The sequence below is a fragment of the Mustela lutreola genome, chromosome 10 (genome assembly GCF_030435805.1).
Source record: "Mustela lutreola isolate mMusLut2 chromosome 10, mMusLut2.pri, whole genome shotgun sequence".
In the NCBI taxonomy this organism is placed as follows: Eukaryota; Metazoa; Chordata; class Mammalia; order Carnivora; family Mustelidae; genus Mustela; species Mustela lutreola.
This window is the reverse complement of record NC_081299.1, coordinates 52,826,059-52,838,087: the sequence shown is the minus strand read 5'-3', so window position 1 is coordinate 52,838,087 and position 12,029 is coordinate 52,826,059. Positions and strand designations below refer to the sequence as shown.

The following is a 12,029-nucleotide window of genomic DNA, read 5'->3' as shown; positions in this document are numbered from 1 at the left end:
TATGACACATGAACCATGATTGGTTTTACCCACAAAATAGGAAAAATAACATTCCAGGGCATCGTCCTTTTCCCTATCACTTGAACACTGATTAGCAACGTGATCAGACCCAAGTGGCCCGGAATTCTCGCACAGATAGCAATGCACTCCCTGGCTCCTCAGGCGAGGTGTCCCGCAACTCACCATCTTCCAGGCATAGCTCACATTGTAGGCCTCCTTTCCAGTGGCTCGCAGCTTGTTTATATGCCAAGACAGGGATGAGTTCACAGGGACTGCGATGATCTGACTACCCAGAGGGAGGCTGCATTGGCAACAGAATGAAATACTTCAGGCAAAAGATAAAATTAAGCACTTAATTAAAGGCAAGGAAGAAGCTGTGAGTCAATGACCACCTCCTGATTTTGAAAAGCAATGAAGCTCATCACTTTTGAAAGAAATAATGTGAAATTTTAAATTTTGTAAAAGCATGATGTCGGCTCAGCACTAAAGTATTCCTGCTCTCTTCCCCTGCCCCCCCCCCCCCACCAAATTCTAATTCTTTCCAGAGACAAACTTCTCTGGAATCGCTGTCATTAATTTATAACCAATGAGCACAAAGACCCGTTTCTCTATAGGTTACCATCTGCCAAAATAATGTATCACGGTTGGAAAAAATCCAATCTGTTTTTTGTTTCAAAAGAAAACGCTGTATATGATTGTGCTGTCAACGTGGAATGGACACTATTTTGCCAAGCTATTTTTTGGCACACTGGAAAGCTGGTCCTCAACTTAACCTTTTATTTTGCCAACATTTTTCAATTTAGTATAACTGGAGTTTTTCTTAAATGAGGTAATATATATCTGATTTTACAATTAATGGCAATGTGAACATAGAATCTGATTTACAAGACATTTTCCCTAAGTAATAGTTTTAAGAGACCATTCCTGTTGTTATACAAAGTAAATAAAATTTTAGCTACTGTTTCTATGAAAAATTTACTGAGTATACTTTTAATAACATTAATTAACATACTTTTTTTAAGATTTTATCCATTCATTTGACAGAGAGATCACAAGTAGGCAGAGAGGCAGGCAGAGATAGGGAGGAGGAAGCAGGCTCCCCGCTGAGCAGAGAGCTGGATGTGGGGCTCGATCCCAGGACCCCGGGATCATGACCTGAGCTGAAGGCAGAGGCTTTAGCTCACTGAGCCAACCATGCACCCCTATATACTTTTTAAAAAAGATTTTATTTATTTATTTGACAGAGAGAGAGAGAGGTGAGAGAGGGAACACGAGCAGGGGGAGTGGGAGAGGGAGAAGCAGGCTTCCTCGTGAGCACTGAGCCTGATGTGGGGCTGGATCCCAGGACCCTGGGATCGTGACCCGAGCTGAAGGCAGATGCTTAACAACTGAACCACCCAGGAGCCCCTAATTCATATACTTCTTTTATATCATATAATAAAAACTCATATTTTACCTCAAAAGTTCTTATTTTTTTTCAGGAAAAAACCCAAAATACTACAACTTTCACGTTTTCCTTACCTTAGGATATTTTGCCGAACCAACTCAAATTTTGGGATATTTTCATAATGAATGATGTCAGTATGAAGTGGGGGTTCTGATAGTAAATATGGCCTGGTAAGAGATGGGTGCATAAGTGTATACCCTGAAATAAGAGAACAAAAACACATGCTATGGGAAACATGCTGTAGGAAGTACAGATACTATTATAAGTGCCCATCATACATTTGAAATGCGGGATACTCTGTATGCAACATCTCAGGAAGTAACTCACCCATCCAATAAAAATGGAACTTGTTTTATGTGTTCTTGTGTAAAACTCTTGAAGTGTAGAAAGATGCCTTAAATCATGGAACAACTGTCTAATCAAGAATATCCTGGAGGTACTGGTCATTGGGTTTTGTTTTATAAAAATGTTCTAATCGATTACATAAACCTAATGCCAGTGAATATAAAGATAATAGTATAGAAAAATAAACTCCAAAGGATCATATTATGTGTCATTCAATCCTCAAGACTAATTTCTTGATGTTGAAATAACTGTTACCTACTCCTTAGCACAAAATAGAAACAAAGACGTTTTGTTTGGTTTGTTTTTTAGAGAGACAGAATCTTAAACATGCTCCCTGCCTATGTGGAGCTCCATCTCAGAACCCTGAGATCACCACCTGAGCCAAAATCAAGAATCGAATGTTGAACGGACTGAGCCACCCACGTGCCCCTAGAAACAAATGCCTCATGTTTAGATTCATTCTGCCATCTTTATGGTTTCCACTACACAGGAGCAGTTCTAGTCACAGTAATTTTCTATAAATATTCTAATCTTCCTAACTTTGTTAGTATCAGAATATCTACAGATTATTTTCTTCAGGTTACAAAAAAGGTCATTCTTTCCCATGATTGTTAGCAGATTACCTTTGTCATCTATGAGAAAAGTATAGGAAGCCAAAGAATCTTGGTAATACGTAACGTCTTCAAGGATGTAAGCCAAGTTCACGTCCACGCCTACGATTCCCAGAAGTAGGTTTCCAAAATAACAGGGTTTACTTACAGTCATTATCAAACCTATGGGTTAAAAAACAAAACAATTGGAAGGATAGCAGAGAAGGCGCTGGACAAAGGCTGGAGCTGTGCTCTAGTGAGTCATGAAGGCTATGATCGGCCATCTCAGTTCTGCTTGGAAGAGGTGACCTGTGTGATCCAGGAGCCAACCCCTGCCTCTGCAGACAGCATTATGTGAACAAGTCTGCGGGGCAAGGGGAGTCTTTTGTGGGGTTCGGATACCCCAGTTAATCTTGGAAACAACTTAGACATTTTCCACTATTTCTTCACCTAAGAGGACATGACATTCCAGATCCGTGCAAAACACCAGCAGTACTTACTTCAGGATTCTGTTCCCTCAGCTGGGGAAGACTCAACAGAAGGTGAAAAGGCCATAGGACAAGGACACTGAAAACTTGGGTTCTAGCCTCACTGTGCCCCTTTATGTACTGTGAATAAAACATGGGCATAACTCTGTGGAGCCCAGGTTTCCACATCTGCTTAGGGGACACAGTGGAAACTGCTTTACTGATTTTTAGGGGGCAGATAGACAAAAAGAGATTATTCCACTAATATAATCCACCAGAAGACAAGATGAAGTGAAAAAACCTGGGAAGGTAGAGAATCTAGTAAGATCTGACTGATTACAACTCCAAGCAGCTCGAGGAGACACTAAGTTTCCAAAACACTGTATTTTGAGTCACGTGGGTTGTAAGGTCCTCCACTTTTACCTAAAGGTCTAGACAGTAGATACTTTAGGCTTCCTTGCCAGTTTCAGTTGCACATACTTTAAAAAAAAAAAAAGAAAAAAGAAAAAAAAGGCTTTGGAAATATAAATGGCATTCTCAGCTCACAGACCATACAAAAACAGTAAGATAATCAGGGCAGGGAAAAGCAAAGGCAAAGAAAACGTACAAGAGGAGAGAGCGTGAGCAGTGGGGTCAGTGCGTGGCCCTGTGCGTCCGGACCACTGGGCTCTCCTCCTGAGATAAGGGGAGCTGCCTCTCTGAATACTCCCTTCATGGGTCAAAGACAAAAAGAACTCTAGCACCCCCAGCAGTGCCACAATCCTATGGTACTACATAAAACCAGAAATAAAAAGAAGGCTGGTTCCTCTCCATTTTACACTTGTATTTTCCTGCTCTCAACGGCAGGTTCACACCCTAGTGGCGTATCAGAAAGCCGTTCTTCTATCAACTCCCAGGAAAGGGACAGGGATACTTGAAGATCCCTGCAAAGCACAGACTTCCACAGAGAAACTCATGTGAGGTCCACTCAAAGTATTACTGAACGTGCTGGGGTTGCAAAGGCCAGTGAAACGTACCACTGGGCAGGAAGAAGTGCGTACAACACTGAAAAACTGTGAGAAGTTATACCCAGTTTTAAGTTTTGGGGATGTAAGATACAGCGTGGGGACTATAGTTCAAAACACTGTATCATTTATTTGAAAGTGGCTAAGAGTTCTTAAAAAGTTCTCATGACAAAAAAAAATTTTTTTTTTTTAACTATGTGAGGTGATGAATGTTAACTAAGCTTACTGTGGTGATCACGTCACAATATATATGTATCATGATGTTGTACACCTAAAATGAATGCCATGTTTTCTGTCAGTTATAAAATCAGTGAAACAGGAAATAAGAAAAGCTGTATGCTCTCTATTATAATTTCAAATGTATTCTTCAGGCAGTCAACACAAGGTTTCAAACATGTACCTTAAGGAGGTTTTTGCTCAGGTATCCCTGGACAAATGGGTTATAAATGATGGGAGGAATGCTCGAGGGCTGGCACACAGACAGAGGTCATGACCTACATGCCATGCTCCCCTGGACTTGTGTCTAAGATTAAAGCTGTTTTCATAAGGCAGTGAAATACAACAGAAAGACTCTGAGACCATACGCTCACTTCAGATTTCTTTGGCTATGTTGAGAACAAGCCTGAAAAAAACCCCCACAATCTTATTTCTCAATTATCAATTTGGACGGAAGACTCTTCATTCCACTGTGGCAAATAAAGTATGCTAAGCTCTTGCTACACTTAATGAAATCCCTAAATGCCCTCTCTACTTTAACCCAAAGCACACAAATTTACTTGTTGAAAGAAGTACGTCCAGTTACCAATACTTTCATCTGTGGGGGTTCTGAACGAGAGCCATGCAAACATGGGGTTCCCCAGGCTCAGGACGCCCATGCTGGGGAGTTAGAGGAGATGCCGTCCACCTATTGCGGGAACTGAGAAGACCAACATGAAAGGCACATTCTAGTAGGGGTTTGGGACAGACCAGGAAAGCAGTCACTGAAATACACTGCAGAGGATTCAGAAAACAGGCCCTAAGGATAGGCCTATTTTTTGGGAAGCACCAGCCAACGAGGAACCAAAGATTTGCCCACAATTTAACTGAAAGCTTTTATTGTGACTCTCGGGGTGGCAGAGGTGAATTTTAGAAAAGGTCCTACTCTACCTGATATCACAAATAGTAACAGGATTTGACTGCATAAGCCCCCGAAGCTTGTACAGGATTTGGTTTCCACATCTGCCTTTGTTCCTCTGACACAATATTAACATGATTCATTGATCCGTCTTTCTCTTATCAGACTTCCACGCTTGCTGAGGGTGGGATGTGTGCCTTACCCATCACTGCCTGACACAAGGCTTGGCTGGCACTCAATACCGTGGGCTAGATGCATAAAAGGTCACTTGCATTTCAAGCTTGACCTTTCCCTATGAAAGGAAATAACTTTATCTGTACGTGGGAGTTTCTATCCTATCCCTGTCTGTGGGCTCTGCCAGAATTTGGAAGGATAAAAAACCAGACATGTATCAGAGGTTACCATATTTCTTCCTTATGGGGGGAAAAAAAAATGCTTACCTAATTTCTAGAAAACCTACTCTTTAGGCCTGTTACTTTTTACACGTAAGTTTGCTCAGGATATCTGTCTTTGTGAAAGTTCCTAGTTATTGGGACATAAAAACAGGATCCCATGTGGTAATGGTGTCTATCTGGCTAGTCAGCACCTTCCTTTTCATCTTGTCAGAGAAGAAAGGGAAGCATGTTGGGAAGGGATAAACAAGATGATGAGGAGGGCATGAAGGTGGCTGTACTTTTCCTGAGCATACAGGCCGGCCGCTACTCTAGGTGCTTCACGTACATTCAGGCATGTTCTCTTCATGACTGCCTTGACGGGAATGGCCTTCCCATTTCATAGATCAGGAAAGATAATCATGTGAAGGTTAAAACACTTTCCCCAGCATCGTATTATGAGTCACTTGTCCTAATAACCTGAAAGATATATTATACGAAAAACATGACTACATTTTGAACAGGTGACCAAACGGGAATGAATGAATGAGATTCAATGAATGATCAAGGACAACAATTTAAGGGGTTGAGTGGGGCTTGAAAACCTCTTACGTCAAATCTGTACTGTCCGACCACACCATGCTGCTTTAGCTTTCAGGCTGAATCTTAATCGCTTCTGAGATCTACTGTCTGCTCTGCAAAGTCACTCTTTTGTTCCAGTTCAACAGCTTTTGGATTCTGGGGACTCCTCAGTAAGCCCTCACAGCAAGCAAACCCATTATGTTGACCGAGGCTAAGGCAATGTGGAAAAAATTGGGCTGGGGGTTTCTGTTCTAAAATACAGTCCTAACGGATGGATGGCAGAGGGCTGTGCCACCATCTGACCAGAGACCAGGGGTGGAGGGTTGCGGGCGGTAGGGAGGGACACTGTTCCCCTTGCTTGTTCAGACCTTCTAACACTCACAGGCCAAGTGTTGAACACCATTTAGAAGTTCTTGCCTTGATGGACTCATGTCCATTTCTTTCCCCCTTACTTGAATAGGAAGTTTTCCCCAGACTCACCATCTCCCATCTCATCAGAGAAGGGAAGGCTAAAGACGGCTTCATCGATCATCCGGTTGGGAAGGTTGGTATAGAACCTGCCAACTGTGGTCTCCAGGTTACTCAGTTGGTTCAGCACCATCATGCTTCCCTTAATCACAGGCAAGGCTGTCCGATCCAGCACACCGTACTTCCCTGAGTTCTGTTCAGCTAGATCTCTCAGAAAAGCCAGCTCTTTCAAGCCAGTCACCCCATCTGAAATGGAAAGCCAAAGGTAGACAGTGTAAACCAAAATGGTACATGTCTACACAATAACCAGGCCAGTTAGGTTTAATAAGGGCACGGAAATCTTGCAATGCCAAAGGGGTCTTGCAGAGTCAACCTGGACCCAGGAAACAGCTACCAGATTTTGCTGAGGAACAAAGCATGAGGCAGAGTCTTTCCTCAAACAATCAAGAGGGCAAAGGGATTCTTCAAAAGGCAATGATGAAAACCACACGCGTTAAAAATAAAGAAGCCCCATTTGGCCATGATATGCTTTCCCCTTAAAAGTTTAATTTTTCTGCCTTTAATATTTGAAAGCAAAGGTAGTGATTAAGAAATCTGCATTTAAAGTAGATGAAGTTGTAAGAGTTTTAAAGGATAGAGGTTTATCATTCCATTTCTTACCTCTTCGCCTATTAAACACTTGCCAAAGTCGCATGGAACTAAATGGAAGAATTATGTATTGCATTTAGTGATGCCTCCAAACCCTGTGTCTTTAAGCTCATTTTAATTACAAATGCTTTCATGCTTGATACTGTTAGGACAGTACTGGATTTGATTTATTTAATGTGTATTTTCTACGTTTAGGGGGTTTTAAAAACTTTGTAAAAGATTTAAGCATACTGGGATGTATTGTTCTACAACATCTGTAATCTATAGCATAAAAATAAATTTAATAAACCTTTTCAAAAATTTCGGTTTGCTATTGTTGGAACACAGTCAAAAGGATTAGTAACTGATCCCATATGGGTGCCATTGTAAACAAATTCAAATGATTTCAGTCACTACTGAGATTTTACCAATGAGTTTTAAATAGGTTCTGCCTCATGTTCTTCAACTATATAGTCTTGAAACAAAACAAAACAAAACAAAACAAAACTGAAGAGTTCCTGGTTCACCCACCCTATTTGATTCTATCATTTCTAACTAAGGAGTGTGTATACTTCTAGCCTTGGAAGTCCATTTCTAAAGTCATACGTGGACCTAATGGATTTAATTTCCTTCTTAACATACTGTATTTAGATAACTTGGATTTTGCAGGAACAATGATGCTAAGAGGAGTGGGAGATTCCAGAGTTAAAAGGAGAGGAGAGGAGTGGTACATTCCAGAGTTAAAAAACAAAAACAAAAACAAAAACACACACACAGACACACCAAAAACAAAAGGCATGATGATGGATCCTGGGCCTTACGCCCTTTTGAAAGGCACAGAAGTGGATGATAAAAGGAGACAACTCAAAGTGCTGAACACTTTCCCTTTCTTTGTCATGTACTTTTTGACTCTCTCAAATGTAAAAGACAAGTAACAAATGGGAACAACTAATGAGGCAAAGAAGCACGGCATGGGATGGAGGGTTATCAAAGCTTGCATATTTTATGTACGACTTCATGACAGGAATGGCCAAGGTGACAGTGGGACGGCCGACGGTAAGTATGGTAGATGGTTCTATCACCAGCACCATCATTCCGGAGACTCCATCTCCCAGAACCTTTTCCCTCTCCGTTTAGTTTAAAGGTGGTCAAAATGGAACTACTACAGATTTGAGAGGTGAAACAGACTCGAAGGGACCAGAATGTTCCAGTTTGTCTTACCCTTCCCCAATGGGCATTCAGTTCCTTTTCTCAGCTGCTGGCTGCCTTGCTCCACAAGGGCAACCCTAGGCTCATCGCAGATGTTCCAGTGAGAGTCCACAGGGGTATGGCAGCCACGAAGAGCCAACGAACTTCTTATGCAGACCTCCTATGGGGTCTTTAATGTTCCTACTTTCAGACATCCCCATAAACTCCAACTCATTCACCCACACCACAGCTGGTTACTAAATGCTGGCTTGTTGACTCCTCTTTCTGGATCTTTACTCTTCCCGTTTTCTCCTCAGTTGTGGACACTCTAATTCTGGTAATAGATTCATGACATGAAAATTCTCACAGCGGCTCTGCCTCCCTATCTGAAGCCTGACTGACAGAGTAAGAATGTGTCAACCTTAATGAACAATGCTCAAAGAAAGCATCTGGAGAGGGAAACCAGCAGTGAGGATGTTGTGTCTAGCTAGATTAAAGGGAAAAGAGAGATAAGGGTGGTCAGAGGGAAGGAACCGGAAGTTTTAAAAGACTGGAATTATCAGGGGCTTAGCAGGTACACAAGATTCTCTAGGATGAAGATTCAGGGCCACTGGAGAGATGGCTGACAGTGGGGAAGCTTCTTTACTCAGTATCAGTGGGGGCAGACCTTCAAATCTAAATTTGGAAAATAAGGGATCACTTCCTTTCATGTTTTCTTTACCTGGACTATTGCTCTCAATTCATCCGCCTTGTCTATCTTTTTCAAGGAGTCACCAGCTTCTGGAGGACAGGACCTCAGTGCACTCTTATGTTACACACTGTAGACTTGCTTGACCAACTTTATTTTTCTTCCCTTCCTGTCTCCTCCTTCCCAAGCCAAAGAAGCTAAACCACAGGGAAAAGGTGTAAATGGCACCCAGGGGGTAACGCTGCAAGGTATGAGCCCCTGGTAAAGAGACCATCCTTGCTCAGCCCTGGGGTTCCATGTTCAGAACACAAAGAGAACGAAGACACGGTTCATGTCTCGGAAGCTCAGGCGTGTAAAGCGGAGGGAGAAGGAGAAAAGCATTTGAGCCCGTCACTCAGTATCAGGGATGACATGCTTAACAGAAGCAGGAACGCTCTGGGGGACAGGGAATCCTGACATACTGAAGAGAGAGCTGGTCCTGGACCAGAGCGAGAGAGTAGCAGCTCTGCCTTTGAGGTATACCGAGACAGGAAATCACGCACACTTTAATTCACTCCTTTGATCGGCTGGGAGGACCTGTTCTTGAGCAGGTCTGGGGTCAGGAACCTTTAACACGTTCCATCTCGTTTATTTAGTATCGTGGCAACTCTAGGTATGTTTTATGATTTTCTTTTTTACAAACAGAACTGAAGCCTCAAGAGACTCCGTAACTCACCATAAGTCACACAGCTCATTGATAGAGACTGGAACTCAGAAGCTCTAGAACTTCACCTGAGGTCTCCCACCGAGAGCCCACAAAACACCTGGGAAGAGAATCATGCTGAACCAGAGATTCCTGGACTTCGCCTAAGCAGGTCTGAATAAAAATCCAATGGTACTGCCTGGGAGTCTGCATTTAAAAAATAATCTCCAGGGATACCTGGGTGGTTCAGTGGGTAAAGCCTCTGCCTTCGACTTGGGTCATGGTCTCAGGGTCCTGTGATTGAGCCCCATGTCCCACTCCCTCAGCAGGGAGCCTGCTTTCTCCTCTCTCTCTACCCGTTGCTCTGCCTGCTTGTGATCTCTGTCAAATAAATAGATAAAATCTTAAAAAAATAAAAAAAAAGTAATCCAAGTCATCCAAGTAATCCTTAGTTCATTAAAATGAGTAATCCAAAATAAGTAATAAATTGGGCGCCTGGGTGGCTCAGTGGGTTAAGCCGCTGCCTTCGGCTCAGGTCATGATCTCAGGGTGCTGGGATCGAGTCCCGCATCGGGCTCTCTGCTCAGCAGGGAGCCTGCTTCCCTTCCTCTCTCTCTGCCTGCCTCTCTGCCTACTTGTGATCTCTCTCTGTCAAATAAATAAATAAAATCTTAAAACAAAAAAAAAGTAATAAATAAATAAATAAAATAAAAAGTAATAAAATAAGTAATCCAAGTAATCCTTAGCTCATTAAAATGAGAACCACTGTCTCTCTAGCCACTTAGGTCTGCATGAGACAAATAAAAGACCATTGATGGGAAGAGCTCCTGGGTCAAGACATGACTGCTTAAAAACAAGAGAATATGGTCATCCTGAGCATTGAGGCTCAGGGGTCTGAAGGAGACACTCTAGAGGAAGAGTGATATGCATTAGAGGTGAAGAGACAGGACAGGGCAGAAAAGCTAGAACACTGGACCCACAGTCAGACTGGACAACATGTTGGAGAGCAGAAGGGAAAAAACCGAGTACTTCCTCAGCTTTGCCAATTTACTAAACCCTTTCACAAACTGATTTAAAAGCAACAAAATCAGCCTTCAGGAGTACCTAGAGAGTGATGCCCACTACCCTGGGTGTTTCCTGCACATTGGGGCCAGTCTTCGTGAAAGCCCTGTCAGGTAGGTAATTCTTATCTCCATTATACAGTTAAGGAAGCTGAGGGGGAGAAAGCAGCAGAAGAGGCTTCAGGTGGTGATTCTGCAGAGAAATGTGATATTCACTGGCTTGGGTATACAGAAGAATCTAGGTCAGTACTTTGGCTTCCTGAAGCTTAAATCAATGAGTTCAGTTAATAACCTCCACGTAGTATCAAAATCCAAGAATATGAAGAACTGATGGGGGAAAAAAAAAATGGAGCAGTACAGAATCCTCTGCAAGCCCACTTCACCGGAGAAGGTTTAGAAATGAGCAGCTGGCTGGACAGAGAGATGAAGAGAGACAACCTACACATGCCCTGAATACGAACGTCAGGGAGAGAAAGGCTTGGGCAGGAAACAGCTTGGTGGCCTCTCTTCGTACACCCTTCTTCAAAGCACGCGCTGTTAGGGTTCCTTTTCATTTTTTTCTGAAAGCAGCATGCACTTAGAGAGAACTTTCATCTGAAAGAAAAATCTCCAAACACTACCTACCATTCATGAGGGCATAGGTGAGAATCATTACAGAGTTGTTTAGAAAGCTATTTTCTTCATTGATGACACGGAGCGTCGCCTTTTTATCTTCCTCCGAGGAGTCCTTTGATGTAATGCCAGCTGACAGGTAAATTATGACCATGTCTGTATCTAAACAAAAACATACAAATTGAATGTTACGTTGGATTCCGGCTGAAGGCAGCAGTTCCGTTTCCTTTTCATTTCCTTTGGACTTTCCGGCCTTGAGGACCTGCCTGGCCCGGCATTCGGACTCCTTCCCATTTGAGGCTGGGGCTTTCATCTCCCTGCCTCTGCGTCCCTTCCATCCTGGCCTTTGTGGGCAATGAGGCCTCATTTACCCAGTGTCAGCTGAAGAGATGTTCCTAATAAATTTACCAGATAAAAGAAGATTTCCTTTAGGCACTCACGGTGTGGTAAATTTAGCCATCCAAGATGGAGTGCTCTCTTGCCTTTCGAAACAGAGGATTCAGGACCTGATTTATCCTTTCCTCACTGACTGAGAGGTTCCATCAGGAGCCAACATTTTGGGGGATGACTAGGCTTTAAAATGGTGGTTCTTCCACAGGCTCTTAAAACATGAAGGGTCCCTGTGCTAAATAGCTCCGGAGACATTTTTGTTTTTAAAACTCATCAGCGTAGGGACATCCACGTGGCTCAGTCAGTTAAGCATCTGCCATTAGCTCAGGTCTCCTAGGATGGAGTCCTGCATCGGGCCTCCTGCTCGATGGGGAGCCTGCTTCTCCCTCTGCC

General features: G+C 42.8%; 1 protein-coding gene across 1 annotated transcript in view; it reads right to left on the bottom strand.

Moving 5' to 3' along the window:
* CACHD1 (cache domain containing 1) overlaps window positions 1–12,029 on the bottom strand; it is a 204,804-nt gene that overhangs the window by 37,343 nt on the left and 155,432 nt on the right. The window contains exons 8-12 of the mRNA XM_059138128.1: window positions 11,259–11,408; window positions 6,401–6,634; window positions 2,416–2,565; window positions 1,522–1,645; window positions 184–301 (exon numbers count right to left, since the gene is read on the bottom strand). Of these exons, the coding sequence (XP_058994111.1) occupies window positions 184–301; window positions 1,522–1,645; window positions 2,416–2,565; window positions 6,401–6,634; window positions 11,259–11,408 (776 nt within the window). The remainder of the gene's footprint in view (window positions 1–183; window positions 302–1,521; window positions 1,646–2,415; window positions 2,566–6,400; window positions 6,635–11,258; window positions 11,409–12,029) is intronic.